Source organism: Cibotium barometz, chromosome 10 (assembly GCF_041138505.1).
Source record: "Cibotium barometz isolate CiBa-2024 chromosome 10, ASM4113850v1, whole genome shotgun sequence".
Lineage (NCBI taxonomy): Eukaryota > Viridiplantae > Streptophyta > Polypodiopsida > Cyatheales > Cibotiaceae > Cibotium > Cibotium barometz.
The window spans coordinates 61,011,143-61,028,913 of NC_141055.1; the positions used below are offsets into that span (position 1 = coordinate 61,011,143).

The 17,771-nt window shown below is 41.3% G+C and overlaps 1 protein-coding gene across 2 annotated transcripts in view; it reads left to right on the top strand.

The window, feature by feature from the left end:
• The first annotated feature begins 2,486 nt into the window (after positions 1-2,486).
• LOC147635132 (diacylglycerol kinase 1-like) overlaps positions 2,487-17,771 on the top strand; it is a 91,639-nt gene continuing 76,354 nt past the window's right edge. For both annotated transcript variants that reach the window (XM_086804426.1, XM_086804427.1), the window contains exons 1-3: positions 2,487-2,832; positions 2,918-3,021; positions 3,959-4,167. In XM_086804426.1, the coding sequence (XP_086660552.1) occupies positions 3,967-4,167 (201 nt within the window). In that variant the 5' untranslated portion in view covers positions 2,487-2,832; positions 2,918-3,021; positions 3,959-3,966. The remainder of the gene's footprint in view (positions 2,833-2,917; positions 3,022-3,958; positions 4,168-17,771) is intronic.

Consider the following 17,771-nt stretch of genomic DNA (forward strand, 5'->3'; position numbering starts at 1 on the left):
GGCTTGCTACCTTTTTTGAGATTTATAGGTCCTATTCACTTTGTGCAATGCACACCAATGAGGATGAAGAGATAGAAAACACCCCTATCCTAGAAGAAGAGAAAAACTTGATTGTTGAAATACATGCCAATAAGCTTGGCCAATACTTTAAAGGTGATGAATCTAATGCTACTTGTCATTGACAAAGGGATCACACTAATACAAATCCATGATGGCAGCACTAGATTAAGTATTATCACTGAATGTTTTTGGGAATCAATGGGTAGACCCAAGCTAGAAGCCAAAAGGGCTAATGGTGGTGATATTGCAAAACCCAACATTGTGGTCAAAATGACTAATGGTGATATTGTAAAACCTGTTGGAATGCTAAGGATATGAAGATCAAGATGCTTGGACACCATATTAGGCATATGTTTATCATTATGGATTTTTCCAAACAACTTACAACCTATGATATGATCTTAGGTTGGTCTTTCATGAGACAGAAGCTCAAATGGTACATGACTGGTCTAAAAACCATGTTTACTTGAGTCACTCATTAGTGTGGATCTCTTCACTATTTGCATGCATCTTTTAAGCAGCAAAGCTATCTTTGATACTTGCTCAAACACCATAATCCATTCAGCTCCATTAGGATATTGCTAAACTTTTAAGGAGCCCATAAATGTAGGGAAAGAGTCTTTCTATATGAATATTTTACCAAGAATGGTGGATATGTCTAACGACGTGGAATGGGAACACTTAGTTTTAACTATTGAAAAATGGGGGAATACAGAAACCACATGGCTCACACCTAAGGGAGAAGAACTATCAAAGGCTGATATCCTTGAACATGATGAATGTTGAGACTCTACCCTTAGATGTAAAAAAAAATTGGGAATACAAGGACCAAGACTCGAATGAAATCTCTTCCAATGAAGGCTATGAAACTTGTAGTGCAGAGAGACTCAAAACTAAAATAATAACCTTACAAGCTACAATTGAAACCAAAATGATTCCATCTGAGTCATAAAGAGAGAGAAATAGTGAAAATTCAATTGACTCTGAATGGGAAATGACCTTCATACAAAGTCCAAAATAGAGAAGAAAGACAGCAAAAAAGAAGAAGTTATAGAGCCAACACTCATGCTAGGTTAAACAAAGAAATCTTTATAGTACAAGGGGTCCAATATGCTGGGACATTTCATGCAACAAAGAAGAAGAAGAGAAAGCATACAAGCAACTTCAATCACAACAACAAGAAGACTCAAACTCAATTGTGAGAATGGGATTATGTGTTTTCTCATTAGCAAAATGTCTAATAAACTAGATTCATTATACAATGCCCGACTGCCTAAATAGTGTCCGAGGGCCTAATGAGTATGCATGCAACAAAGAAGAAGAAGAGAAAGCATACAAGTAGCTTCAATTACAACAACAAGAAGACTCAAATTCAATTGTGAGAATAGGATTATGTGTTTTCTCATTAGTAAAAATGTCTTATATACAAGATTCATTTATACAATGCCCGACCACCCAAATAATGTCCAAGGGCCTAATAAATTAGTCTAAGCTAATTTCCTAGTATAATTGTACATTACTGGCATTACATGAGTTGTAATCTTGGTATTAGACTATCTTTTGGCATTACACAAGTCGTAAGCTCGAAATTTCCCATTATACTTTTACATACAACACATTGTGCGGTACAAAAAATATGGCTTAAAAGTGTTGCCACTTGTTTAAAGTAATATCAAAATAGACCCAAGATGATAATTGAATTCAAAGAAGAAGAAGAAGAAGGAGGAGGAGATAAGTTAATCATGTAACCTATGGAATGCCATTGCCTTTAAAGTGCCTTATATTTTTAATAAGCCTTTTTCCACCTGGCCACTTAGAAGTGAGTGACTTGAGGAGCCCCCCATTCCTAGTTTTAAGAATTATACATTTGTTTAGCCTTATAAGTAGGCTTCCTCGTGATATAAGCTTGACATACAAAAGTACTAGAACAATGTAATAGATTTTTACATGTCATAAATGATGGTGGACTTTATATTACGAGCTCTTATTATAGTAGCTTACACAAAATAACGAGTAAAATAGTAAAAGTCATGTTAAGAAAACTAGGACAACTAACAATTGAAAGAACTATTCATAGATATCAAGATCTATGTGAACTTAAAAAAAGTCAATATTGATGGTTTAGTTCATAACGCTATCCAGATTCAAAGACCTTGTAGAACTAGATTAGTCGAAGATATATGTGAGACCCCTACTCCTTATTAAAAGAGAAAGCACAACAGAAGACTAAATTAAGGATAGAGCAACCGGGGCCGAACGGTTCTACCTTAATTCCTTTAAAGATTCTATAATCTAAAGCTAATCCCTAGATTCCCCCCCTATTTTCTTATTCAAAAATCACTTTTGTTCTTAATGTTTTGAAAGTCCACCATTAAAGTACCCAACAAGAAGGAATATGTACCCATCAAAACATTAACAGTGGTGATGTCCCTTTAATGACCAATGCTTTAAAAGGTGACACATTATCATATTGCACAAACCATTCACTCTCACACACACACTCTCTCTCTCTCTCTCTCACACGCACGAGATTAAGAGCCCTGTGGCTCCTTCACCTTCGCAGCGTGTGTTTCTCTTGCAAGATAGGTTCTTACAGCTAAAAATAAAGGAAAGGTATTGGGATGAGAAAAAGCGTGGGTCACATTTGCAATCATTGATGCTCCCCGTGGGTCGGGGTTCTGGAACACACAGGCGAGACCCTGAATAAAAATAGCATTTTGACCTCTCGTGCCTCTCATTCAGCTCCAGAAAACAACAGAGTCGCATTTAAAGGTAAGCTTCTTAAGTGCTATTTTCTTCTATCCATTTTGTAAATTCTTCCCATTTATATTTGAGATCCCTCGTTTTTTCTTCACAGATCGAGCACAGAGAAAACGGCTTGCAAATTTCGTTCAAAAGCAGATCCAACGCCCTCCTCTCGCGCCGCCAAAGGAAAGCTTCCCTCCTGGCTCTTCTCTTCTCGTAAGGGGGGGAAAAATTAATTCAAATTTGCTGCTAATTGAGCTGTGAAAATTAAAGATGAAAATTAATTTAATTATCGATGTGATAGCTGTGGTATTTTTGGGTGTTGCTACAGCTTGATAAGATTTTATCGTTTTTTTTTGAAATCTCTGATGGATAGTTTTGGACAGCATAATATATGGAAAGAGAGAGAGAGAGTGCTGCATGCTTGCTCTACATAGTGAGAGAATGTCACATTTTTAAAGATTAGTCGTGTATGTCTAAAATGCTTGCAATTAAAACTCTAATGAGAAAGAACTGTATATATATATATATATATGTATGTATGTATGTATGTATGTATGTATGTATCTACATGTATACATGTGTATACATGTATATATACATGTACATGTATATAATACATGTACATGTATACATGTACACATATGTATACATGTATACATATGTAGACATCTACATATATACATGTATACATATGTATACATGTATAGATATGTATACATATATATACATGTACATATACATGTATACATACATATACATGTACATATACATATATATATATACATGTATATATATGTGTACATGTATATACATGTATACATATGTATACATGTATATACATGTATACATATGTACACATATATATACATGTTTATATATGTATACATGTATATGTATATATACATATACATGTATATATACATATACATGTATATATACATATACATACATATATATATATATAAAGAGATTTTCGTAGTATTCATTTATTATACGCTGCATGTTACATCTTGAAAGGTTACAAATCAATCAACCCTTGAAATGAGTACTTAAAAAAATGAAATTGCAGGGCCGTTTTGCAGTTCCATTGGATATAATTAAGAGGTTTTATGTGAACATTGGCACTAACTAAGATTTATCTTAATGGCAGATTCAAAAATGGGAGATCCAAACCCAGAGTTCATCTTAGACATGAAGATTCCCGACCACATTTTTGGGAAGATCGATTCGAATGCCACAGTGGCACTCGATAACAGAGCCCCAAAATGCCCTGTACTAGTGTTCATCAACTCCAAAAGTGGGGGCCAGCTCGGCTCTGAGCTGCTCAAATCATATCGAGTACTTCTATCCCCCAAGCAGGTATATAAGAGTTTAATGAGAAAATGATTTTTTTGAGCTGTGATCCATGTGTGTGAGATACTTATCAGTACTAATAAATGAGACCTGATCATCTTTGAAAATTGCCAGCCAGAAAATCAGCAATCCAAATGTGCAGGTTGGTGCAATTTGGAGGCGTTAGTACTTAGCTCCACATTCTGTACAATACATACGGCACTAAACGTTCCATTTGGAGTTGTAATAAAAAGTTTCTGATGTTGAGATCATTGGATTTTGCAATCTCATGCCTCAAATCAATGGGCATCTGGGATGTACCATGTATTCATGAGCTTCAAGATTACCTCAAAGATAGTATATCGTTATAAGCATGTGCATGAAAAAAAAGTAGCCTAGTTACTTAAGGTACTTTTCCTCTATCGAGACTTTCATGACTTGTATTGTACGCAGCATGCTTATTGTCCTTAACCACCATGTTTGTAGGGTTGTGTACAGATGCAAAATAGAGGAGCAAAAGTGGTAACACAATATCAAATACAATTGAACTTGGAGAGAGAAGCAAAAGCTATTAGAAAACCAAATAGATACAACTGCTGTGGGGGATTCTCTCAATCTCAGAGGTGGAGGTTCTTATAGGACTGTAACTAGCAAGCTTGATTGCTCCAAGTCATCCCTGATGCATCTTATGGTTTACAAATGTTTTTTTTTTATAGTTGAGGTTTGTTGGAAATTCTTGCCGAGTAGGGGCAAAAGTTCAACCTCTGAGCTAAGAAAAAGTGGACAAGTTGGCACCAAGGGGGGTGTTGAGAAAAGTGGTGTCAAAGCGTGACACGAGGAGATTTCTACAAAATGGTTGAAATTGAATTGATATACCTCTTGCTCTCAATCCAGGGAAGAGACCCACGTGCTAGGTTTCAGCTCCAAAGCTTGCAAATGAGCTCAAATCTCCTTTGTTGGTGGCGCAGGTCGTACAGTCCAGAACACACCCTAGAATGAGTTTTTGCATGAATTGAAGGTCATAGGTGTGTTCCTTATGCTTGATAACCCCCGGGCGCAGCCCCTTGAGGACTGATTTTCCTTGTGGAAGGAGAATGTATGATTTCCCCTAATAACGACGGCATCAGTTTGCAGGTCGATGATCAGGGCCAAGACGTGCATTGCAGGCATCATGAGCTGAGGGCTAGAAGCACCTAGAGGTGCTGAACTTGCCTCTTGAAGGATTTGAGCTAACGGTGCCTTGTAGATGGAGCTCTCAGCTGATTTCCAGCAGGGGGCAGTGAGACATTAGTGAAAAAGCTTAAAAAGATAAGGTAATGAGGGGATTAGAGAGATGACAAGTGGTGGATTAGGTAATGGATCTAATCTCTGATACCATGTTGAATTATGGCATTGGCATGCTATGGTGGGTAGTAACGAGGCTTAGACATAATGATTAAGTATGGCAACAATGCTAAGAGAAAGTAATTAATACTTATGAAATGAGCAAGACAAGATGATGAGCATAAGCAAGGTAGTTTCTCCATTAATCAAAGGCCGTAAATAGGCTTGCTCAAGTACATGACTGGTGGAAGGAGGAATCCATGAGTTCTTCAAGCGGCTTTAGAATGAATTCAAATGTTCCAAAGTCTCTCCCTAATCATCTCCTATATTCTAGGCAAAAAGTGGCTACCCTTGGCTTTACTTCATGGTGAATGTAACTAGCATATTCTTTGTTTTTCCACTAATAACCTTGGATCCCTTGAACCTCCGCTCACTCTTCATATTGATGGATAATTATTTGCTCCTTCCAATACTCCCCCCAAGTAATTATCCATCACTTTGGACATGAGTGGATTTACTAAGCTCTTCTAGGCTTTTTTTTCACCACCTTAGTCTAGACATGGTTGGATTTTACTAAGCGCATTTTCAAGCTTTGGAGCTGAAACCTAGCACTTGGGTCTCTTCCTTGGATTGAGAGCAAGAGGTATATCATTTCAATTTCATCCATTTTGTGGAAATCTCCTAGCGCTACACTTTGGCACCACTTTTCTCATTCAAAACAGTCCGGCCAGCATCATGGAGTCCTCATATCAGCCCTACAATTGGCCAACCAGTGGTAGCTCACAACAATAGGTCATTCCTTTGGACTCTGGAGTGGTGTAGCTGAATAAAGAGGCCAAAAACCAGTCCTAACAACTAGGTAATGTGAGACAGCTTTGTTTGTGTGAGAAAGTACCAAAGACGTTGGTGATCGGTTTTGATTGTAAATGTAGGCCCCAAAAGATAATGTTTCCAAATGATCAAGGCATGAATTATAGCCAACAATTCTTTTTCATGAACCTACAAAGAGAGCTCTAACGGCTTTCATAATGTCACCGTGTACACCTTAATTGGCTGCCACTTTGACATGATTTTTTCTTGCAGCGCACCAATGGGTGGAACAAGTATCAGGCACAATATGAACAAGTATTGGGCATAGTGGTTGGAAGAAGTATCGGGCACAATAGGAACATATCCTATGACATGTTTGATGATCTTTTATGACCTGATTATTTCTTGCAGCCACCTAAAGATTAAGTTTAGAGGCCGAATATGGGAAGGTTGGAGCAGTTTTGACAACCCTATAGGTGCTTGGAGGTGCCAAGGACACGCACCAATGGTTGGAACAAGTATTGGGGGCACAATTGTTGAAACAAGTATTGGGCACGATATGAACATATTCTATGACATTTTTTAAATGTTTTATGATCTTCAAAGGGTTGGCTGACCTGAATACAAACTATCATCAAGATTACTATATAAAGAGATACCCATATAAAGAGAGGTCAAGCATCATTCATGAGCATTCATAGACAGGGGATGCAGAGCCAAGACTAAGGGCATGCACAAGAGAGGATAGTAGGCATTAGTTCATGCATAGAAATAGTGTATGCTCATCATTCAGCTCAAATCTGTTTTGGATCTTTGCCAATCATTGTAAATACTTATTTTTTCAGTATTGTACACTAGAAGTAGATTAAGCAAAGAGTCTCTCTTTGTCACATGCAGGAGAACTGCATGTTTTAAGAACTGAGCAAAATGCAGTGATGAACCGAGAGAAGAGAGAGAGATGTTGTTGTAACCTTTTTTCTATATATATGTATCAATATGTACATAGATCCTTGTCAACATGGCCTCCAAAAAGGTAACACCTATGCCTATGACCTATCCCAAACTTAGGATGAGATGATACCCCTGTAATATAGTTGAAGACAAGCATAAAATGCAATATAATGCCAAACTGCCTAGAAATTCCGTCCATCTCCTTCTGATTGCTTTGGGTAAAATACCTAGCTTTAAACTGGGCTGTTTACTGTCCCAAAAGATTCCTAATCACAGCCTAAAACTGGGGAGTAAGCATGTCCACATGTTGTGCATGTGACATCCCCTCCTGCTTACATCATCCCCTTAACTACATGTGGACTTCATCCTTGGTATCCTACTTCCAAAACTCGATGCACTCTTGACCACGTGGATCTTGTCTTGAAAACCTTCTGCCACAACCTTGGATTGCTCCAATCGTTGCGAAACGTGCATTGTTTTCCTTGTCCTCTCCTTGAACTGAAGACCTGTATTTTTCTTGGGCTAAGAGCTTGATCCCTTCTTGAAAACTTGCAACCCCTTGTTCCTCTGCTCATTCTTGTACCATGGCGGCTGAGCTGAGCATCTGGGGGCTTCATACCCCATGATCCCCACCTAGGGGCTCTACACTCCATGGCTGCCCTCATTCTTGCTCCATCGGGGTACTTGATGTTGAAGAACCACTTGGCTGCGTTTTCTTGTCTAGACCCAAAGCAGCTACCTATGTACTAAGTGTTTTCCAATCATGCACTAATTCAACCTCTCTGGGATCATCCATGCCACCACTTGGTCCACACCACCGCAAGGTGAAGTCACTGGCGAGGATTTCATCCTTACATGATGAAGTAAGGGTGGATGGGACATGCATAATGACGATGCACTAGGATCATCGAGGCTCTTATCCTAATGTCACATATAGAAGAACTGTCTGTTTTAAGAAATGTGTAAAAAGCAGAGATGAACAGAGGAAGAGAGAGAGATGTTGCTGTAACAATGTTTTTTGTATATATGTATCAATATGTACATAGATTCTGGCCAAACATGGTCTCCAAAAAGGGAACACCTATTCCTACGACCTGTCCCACAAACCTGAGAGCAGATTATTACAAAAGTGAATGAACTAACCTTTTTATAGGCTCTCTAAATTCCCCTATATACAGTTGGCCAGAAGTGGACAAGCATAAAATGCAATATAATGCCAAATTGCCTAGAAATTCCCTCCAACTCCTTTTGATTGCCTTGGGTAAAATACCTAGCTTTAAACTGGGCCGTTTACTGCTCCAAAAGGTTCCTAATCATAGCTTAAAATTGGGGATTAAGCATGTCCACATGGTGTACATGTGACTCTTTTACTTATCTCTACTTCTGTCACCAATTTGGTCCCTTCACCAGTGTTTCACACACTAACTGGAACCAAGGTGTGAACGGGGATTTTCCACAGAAGAAAGCGAAAGCATTCACCAGCATAATTTTGGCTTGAAAGATGGCAACATAGTATGAGCTACAAGGGATTTTATTTGTTGGTTTGATTTTTAAGGCAATAGGTTCACACATCATTAAAGTGTGGTTGGATTTATCACCTTCTAGACATGCTTATGTGGACCAAAAGGAGGTGCCTAGAGGAATCTTGACCAACAAGTTAAGAAAAGCATGAAACATGATATTTTTGGCTGTTTAGCCACTTTTGGCCAAAAAGGGGAAAAGCACAGCTAGGTCGACTTTATAAAAGCATAGAGGATCTTCAAGCACCATCATCTCTCCTGGCGGGTAGCAGTCCTCTTTCTCTCTCTTTCTTTGGTGCACTAGCCGTACAGCAGCAGCCTGCTCTCTCTTACCCTGAGCGCTGGCCGTACAGCAGCAAAAACTTGTCCCCCTCTTTCTCTGAATGCTGTCCGTACAGCAGCAGCATGACTTCTCTTCCCTGATGCGCTGGCCGTACAGTACTACAGCAGCATGCCTTCTCTTCTCTAATGCGCTGGCTGTACAGTACTACAGGAGCATGCTTTCTTTTCTGATGTGCTGGTCGTACAGCAGCAGCAGCAGCAGCATGTTCTTCTCCCTTTTCTGAGCGCTGGCCATACACAACTGTCAACAGCAGCAGATGACTGGTGTTTTCAGTCTCCTTCAATGCTGGCCATACAGCAGGGCAGTAGTGCGCGTTTTCTCTTCTGAGGGCTGATTGTACAGTAGTTCTTCCTCGCTTGTTGAGTGCTGGTCATACAGCAGGTTATTCTCTCTCTTCATCACTCCCTTCTGGCCACTCTTTTTGGGGCTGTTTTTGGGAGAAATCTGGGATAGTTTTGAGAGCTCTTTTGGGGATGATTTGAGGCTCCGTTTTGGGGGCTGTGGCACTGTACCGGGCTGTTGTTTCGAGGCTGATTTGCATTGGTTTATGGTGTTGGTTGGTACCCAGATCTTTGAGCAATTATTTACTGAGTTTGTGGAAAATCCGGTGCAGGATTGCACCCACACCTTGGTTTGTTTGTAACAGTTTACTCATTGGAATAAAGAAGTTCCTACGGGAGGCCGGCCGTTCCGGCTCAGTTCTGTGCTCTTTTCAGTGTTGTTTATGGTTCTTCCACTCCGTCCTAAATATTGTTTCAGTATTGTGTTGTTTGTCGGTGTTCCGAGTGTTCCGGGGTTTGTTTGCATAGGTCTGGTTTGGTTTCATTGGTATCAAAGCGCAGCCTCTTGCCTATTCTATCTAAGTAGATGATCCTATGGCTATGGACAGGACCCAAAGTTGTGAGGAACACATGATGGAACAATACATCAGGATCCTCGATGCACAGTTTGACCATCATAACTCTTTGACGAGGCAGCTTTGTCAACAGAAAGCAAAAGGATTATGGAGTCTAGTGCTACAAATGTTTTCCTAGAATTGGTGTCAATGTTGGAAATGAATCCCAGGAAATTGGCTTTTCACTATCTTCTTCAGGAAGGGAATATTGTCCTTGATGCACGGGTCAAGTATCAGGTAAAGCCGGATCTGGGGTTGGTTGAACCTCATCAGTTATTGGTTGTTGAGGAAGCTTCCATATATTCTTCGAGAAAGAGAAAGACGGCTCTTGTTTCGAACCTACCTACTGTTCGAGGTGGAGACAAGCATTCTTTTAGGGAAGGGATGGTTCAGAAGATGCGTCGGAGGGAGCACAATGAATGGAAGATGCAAGCTCCTCTGGTAGAAGATGGACCAACGGGTTGTTCAAAGCAGCCCGATTGTTTTGGGAGCTAGTGTTCCTGCCACAAAAAAAACGAAGTTTCGGAGGAGATTTAGACACTATTTTGAGTGTTGTAAATTTTTGGTTTTCTCCTCGATATGTATGGGATTTCGTTCCAGAAATTTTGATTGTACGTAAATATATTGGCGACAGGCTTTTTATCGAGATAAGTATTTATGTTTAATGCTTTTCTTTTGGCAATATTTGGAATTTCGGACATGTTGAACTCCCTTGCTGACGCAAACACAAGTGGAGAGTGTTTCTTATGTATATCTTGAGATGTGTTTCAGGAAAGTTCTTTTTCTGAAAGACATTTTCGTTGGAAAACATTTTGATTCTGGAAAAGGCTTCTCTATGGTTTTGATGAAAAGTTTAGGGTTTTGGTCTTGTGTATTGGAGGCTCCTAGTAGTATGGGATGCTAGAATTGTTGCCTACACAAGGATTCTAGTGGTATGGGACGCTTACAAAACTATGAATTATTTATCCGTATCATGTATTCTGCGCTTATATGGTTGGTGAAAGATATGCAGGGCTGTCTTGGACAACAGTGTGCGTGTTGAGCTTCCCTGGCTTGTGTGAACATGTGCTTATTTTGGCAGTTTTGCAGAGAAGAATTCCTCACATCGAGCATGCCATGACATATCCCTTTTGCATGTATGTGGATGGATCCCCAGGAAGGACTCTGGTGTGAGCCCACTGACATGGTAAAATAACATGTGCGGCTTATGAAGCTTAACATGACAGAGCATGTGTGGCTTATGAAGTGTGACATGACTGGACATGTGTGGCGTATGAAGCCTAACATGACAGAACATGTGTGGCTTGTGCAGCTTGACATGGTGTGCTTTTCTTGTAGTACATGTATGGTAGATGCAACCTGACATGGCGTGATTTTTCTCAGGACTAGCAACCGTGGTGCTCACTTCGTACTTGTGTTTTGGGAAGTTTTCTGGAAGGATTATGGATCCCTGAACATTCAGAAAAGTGGCAACTCTAACGAGTATTCTATGGTTAGAGTGGATCTGGAATTATGGAAATTAGATTATGGCAGTCCATCTACAATATTTGAAGGGTATTTTTTCCACTTGTACTAGGTTCATACAGTTGCGGACAATTGTTTTATAAGACGGAGGGGGTGTCACCAATTTGGTCCCGTCACTAGTCTTGACCGGTGTTTCATACAGTGACTGGAACCAAGGTGTGCATTCACCAGCATATTTTTGGCCTGAAAGATGGCAACAGAGTATGAGCTACAAGGGATTTTATTTGTTGGTTTGATTTTTAAGGCAACAGGTTCACACATCATTAAAGTGTGGCCGGATTTATCACCTTCTGGGCATGCTTATGTGGACCAAAAGGAGGCGCCTAGAGGAATTTTGGCCAACAAGCTGGGAAAAGCATGAAACATGATATTTTTGGCTATTCAGCCATTTTTGGCCAAAAAGGGTAAAAGCACAACTATTTTTGGGCTGGTCGACTTTATAAAAGCATAGAGGATCTTCAAGCGCCATCATCTCTCCTGGCGGGCAGCAATGCTCTCTCTTTCTCTTTCTCTTTCTCTGGTGCGTTGGCCGTACAGCAGCAGGAACTTGTCCCTCTTTTTCTCTGAACACTGTCCGTACAGCAGCAGCATGCCTTCTCTTCTCTGATGGGCTGGCCGTACAGTACTACAGCAGCATGCTTTCTTTTCTGATGTGCTGGTCGTACAGCAGCAGCAGCATGTTCTTCTCGCTTTTCTGAGCGTGGCTGTACACAACAGCAGCAGACGACTGGTGTTTTCAGTGTCCTTCAATGCTGGCTGTACAGCAGGGCAGTAGCGCGTGCTTTCTCTTCTCTGAGGGCTGGCTGTACAGCAGTTCTTCCTCGCTTGAGTGCTGGTCGTATAGCCGGTTATTCTCTCTCTTCATCACTCCCTTCTGGCTACTCTTTTTGGGGCTGTTTTTGGGAGAAATCTGGGACAATTTTGAGAGCTCTTTTGGGGCTGATTTGAGGCTCTGTTTTGGGGGCTGTTTTGGCACGGAATTCGGGGCTGGATTTGGCACCATACCGGGCTGTTGTTTTGAGGCTGATTTGCACTGGTTTATTGTAAGCCCAGCGGGGCGTGCCGTGACAGACTCAACCACGTGTCCAAGAGATAGAGATATAGAGAGGGGAGAGAGAGAGAGAGAGGAGGGAATAGGGATCTTGCACAGCACACCACATTGAGTGGGGAATAGGCCCGGCCCCCTTTTAGGAACTTATTCAGGAACAATCTACGGGCATGCTGGCCAAGATCAATACAATCAATAAATACAAAACAAACAGATATGCCGATGTAGGATATCCAAGTCGATGCCGATGTCAAGGCACGAGATCTTTGATGTCAAGCACACCATGGGAATGACCCACAAGTATCTCTCACCAGGCTAGTACCAAATCTAATATCCAAATCAGAATCCAATGAATCCAAATCCAAGTCCAAGTCCAGATCCAAGTCTAGATCCTAGTCCAAATTCCATGTTCATGTCCAACTTCCATGTTCATGTCCAAGTTCCATGAGTAATATCCACAACTCCTACAACCTTGTCAATGAAGAAAACCATGGAAAAGCTCTTTTTGGCAAGAAAACTGATATAAAACGTGTTTTAATGGTTTTTGGGCGATAAAAACCTCCAAAAAGCAGTTTTTAGGGTTTATGAAGAAGTTTTAGGGTTTTTGAAATTTCTGTCCGTATGCGTTCATACGGCTCCGTGCACGCGTCCATATCGCCCATGCATATGTCCATACAAGTCTAGGGGTGGCTGTACATCTGAAAAGCAAGTTGGAGAAGGTGTTGATGGCGAAGAAGAAGCTCTCCATGATCATAATGATGTCCACACACACTCCACGATCTCCTTCATTCTTCAATGATCTTGTTCATGGTACTACAAGAGAAGTTCAAGCCTTTTTATACTTGGGGAAGCCTTGCTTTTGCTTTGCTTTTACCTTTTACTTTCTTTTGGTCTTTTTATTAGTAAAATATTACTCAACTTTAGTCAAAAGTTATTGTTTTGCTTTTCTAGCTTCAGGGCCTTGCTTTTTTGGCCCAAGAGCTGCTTTTTGAAAAAGTGGCTTTTAGCTTTTTGGTACGGCTCAGTCTCCTCTTTTCAATGGTGCCCTTGGCTCGCGGTCAACCTTGTTTGACTTTTTGCTTTTTCTTGCTTTTCGACCAAGAATGGTGCTTTTTCTTAATCAAACCTTATGGACCCTGTCCCCATGTCTTCTTCCACCTGTCTGGTGTCCGGGCATGGGTTTCATCATGTGAAATAGAGCTAGGAGGGCTAAATAGTTACATTCCCTCCCTCTTGTATCGCAGTTGTCCTCAACTGCAGATTGCAAGTGTTCCAAACACATCTATATGTCCCTGGTACATCCATATGTTCGTGGTACATCCATATGTTTCAAGGTATGTCAAGTACATCCATATGTTTCAAGGTACTAGTCCCATATGGTGAGCTTGTGCATTTGGTCTTTCCCCATATCTGTGGTGTCATCTACTCATCTGGCAACATCTCAATGCCTTTTCTTTGACCAATGTTCTTGTTCTTGATGGTACATCTTCATGGCCTGTCACATGTATTAGATAAAATAAATGCATACTTACCTCTTGCAAAAACTAGACACAAGCTAGTCAACAAACAAGTATGTATCATTCGCGTTTACTGGGTATTCCAGGCACTGGCCAGGTAGTCCGGAGTCCAATGGACTATCACATGCCATAAATCTAAGCATTGTCCACACATCAAAAACAACGCACAAAGTCAAAGAAATTCAAACATACGTCAGTATGCAATGCACAAGTAATGATCCTCCTGTTCATGGATTGTCCTGTCTGGTTTCATCGAAACCGTGTTAAGCCATTTGGCCACTAGGACTGCTCAAACTATCCTCAAGGCCATCTGGGCACTAGGACCACCCGAGAGTTCATCAATAGTCATTTGGCCCATTTGGTCGCATTGACTGTCCGACTATGAAATCCAATACAGTCAAATAGGCCATCTGGTCGCGATGACCGCCCGACTGCAAAATCCAATACAATCATCTGGGCCATCTGGTCGCAATGACCGCCCGTCTGCGAAATCCAATACAGTCATCTGGGCCATCTGGTCGCAACGCCCGCCCGACTACGAAATCCAATACAGTCATCTGGGCCATCTGGTTGCAACGACCGCTCGACTGCGAAGTCCAATATATCTTGCCGTCCAATGGGTCATCTGGCATCATTGCCTCCCATATACAAATCTCATTTTGGCATCGTTGCCATCTGATGGCATCATTGCCATCCATATACAAATCTTACTCCTTAGGCTATCCGGCATTGTTGCCACCCAACTAGAGCATGTCCAAGTAACCATTATAAGCAGAATAATGATCAATTCTAGTCCAATATATATACAATGAAGAGGGCTAGGGGTACAATCCTTCCCTCTTAAATCTGTCTTGATCGCAAGACATTGATATTCTTGTACTTCAAATATATCTGAACCAACCACTTCCTCATAAGCTTGAAGTATATCTGGATAGTCCTTGAAGTACTTCCCTGGCATCCATTTCGCTTCCAATAGCGAAATAATTCTTGAAGTCCAAGAGAAACTTTCTAACCTTTGTCTTTTCTCTTTTTCTCACAGAATGAAACACAATTTGTTCTGGCTCTTCCACCCTTAGTGGATCTTCCAATATTGGCTCCTTTGAGGGTAGCCCTGTACATGGTCTCCATAAACTGTCATGGAAGGCATTATATATCCTCCAATGATTTGAAAGGTCCAACCGATGATACACATGGTTGATCTTCTTGGTATCCCGAAAAAGCTCCATATACCGTCATTTCGTGACTTTGGCAATCCAAAGACAAAATCCATAGCAATATTCTCCCATAGATCATTCAATGGATCCTGTTGGCGTTTGTCGATTAAACTTGACCTTCTTGGCACGATGTCAATTTGATGATCTTGCGATCTCTCTGGCTTCTTGCTTTAGCTGTCGAGACAGGTTACAGCCATATGTCCCTTCTTTCCACAATAAGCATCGATTTTGACGCTCCTCTCTTGGCTTGAAGCCCACTTTGCTGGATGATGAAGGCTCCTTTACCTACCTTTCTCTTGCTTGTCCTGAAGAGGCTGTATTTGAGATAGCGGGCCTAGGAATGGCCTCCATGTTTCCTTCACGAGAAATGGAATGGGTAGTTGTAGATCCTTTTGCGATGGTGACTCTGTCACCATTTGGCCACCCGAATGGTTCACTCTTGCTTTCACACTATGTATATATTGGATTGGTGTCCATGGCTTGTGGAATGTGCCTATGCATGTGATTGACACGTGTCATGCTGTCTAGTTGGATATGATATTCCGCTGGGACTTGATGTTATCATGCCCGGAATATCTGGAGGACTTGACTTTCCGCTGGGACTTGTGCCTTTGTGTACATGCCCGGAAACGCCTGGAGGACTTGGCTTTCTGCTGGGACTTGTGCCTTTGTGTACATGCCCGGAAACGCCTGGAGGATTGGCTTTCCACTGGGTTTGGTATCGCATATACTTGCCTGGAAACGCCTGGTATTATATGGTTTCATGAACGGAAATCGCTCATGCCAATGCTGCATTGCATAGCATCTTTATGTGCTTGCTTGCAAATGAAATTTGCCTGCATGACCTATGTGTAGTTCCGGGCTAGGGGACGCCCGCCCGTGAACCGTGCGTATGAAACTGTCTGCTGACATGGTTGTGTGGCATGTGAACAGGTGGTAAGTATTACCCAATCTAGGCTCAAATAGCCCTTAGGACTTGGCCAATATTTATAAGTGAGTGCGTTCCCATTTCATTAAAGTTTGGGCGCCCAAAAGTCACTTATAAATTATGACCGCTTCCAAGTTTACACTCACTGAAGTCCCGAGGCGGACAAGACTCAATGTCCAGGACCTGATCCTCCCCTTTTACTCATAAATGGGCATCTCCCCATGTCCTCTCACCTGATTGGACCCCAATTCACTTACTTATTAAGAGAAAATTCGTGTTTTCTCTTCATGAGGATTTTTGGAGGCTGAAAACTCTGTTTTTTCACCATTTCTCTTCATTTCCAAGCTCTCCATAGCCATACCCAACTTGCTAGGGTGTTTTCCAAGCTTCCAAGAGTGTTTCCAAGTGCTAATCACTCTCCTACTCACTCCCAATGACTGAAATTCAGCAAAACAGCTCTCATTTTTGCTGTAATTTTTGGTCTTTTTGTTGAAAACCCTAATTTCAGCCTTCCTTTCTCAAGTTGAACCATAGGGAAAGCTTTCCCAGGGTTCCCTTTATCCTCTTGAAGACTTTTGTCGCGAAGGATTGCGGCAAATCGAAGATATCAACACTTCTAAAGCTTCCAACGCGAAGGCTTCCGCTTGCAACAACTTCTATGAAGACTGGTAAGCTAATTGGACAATGTGTTGTCATTACTTACTCAGTAGAAGGACAGGACTCCTTGTTTAGCCGCCCTGTGTAGTATTTCTCTTGTCCTATGTGCTCTTGAAGATGTTGCTACCTTGCTTGGTAGAACATAGAGCCAATGGTAGAGAATATGGGCACTGAAGTCGGGCCGGGCATCAAGGCAGCTCCTTGGTGATCTACATCGACATACCATTGTTTTCTAAATGCTAAATTTCATATGCATTGGCATGGAGGATTTGGCAATGGATGCCCGTGAAGCTATGTATTGAATTTCTCCGATAGTAATACAATTTACTCAAGGGAGGGGTCGGCCGTTCCGGCTCATTGCGTGTCTCTTGTCAATTCAGCAATTTACTTCTTGTATATGAGCAAGTGTCCTTCAAATCTTAGTGTATTTAAGTGTATTGATTAGCATTGTGTTCAACCAAGTTACATTGGTATCAGAGCATACGGTTCTCTTTCACTTCTATCGTGAGAGACGATCACCGTGAACACTAGCTATCTTTACACTTAGAACATTATGGACAGCCATACAATGAATGTTGGAGATGCTAATACAAGAGGCAGGGACAATGAAATGCATGCCTCCAATGCTTTACAGGATGAGCAAACTCATGTGGTGCACAATAGAAAACATGAATATGTGGGACAGCCGTCCCGTGGCAAAGAGAAGATGCAAGAAGAAGAGTCCATAGTCTTGAGGGCTGAACTTACTCGTATGCAGGCTCTTCTCCATGCACAACAAGAAGAATTGAATGTCTGTCGCCGCGAGGATCCATTGGTACATGACCGTTTGAACGCCAAGAAAGCTGAATCTTATATGGATCATGCAATGGCAATGATTGCTCAAGAGTTGCACATGCAACCG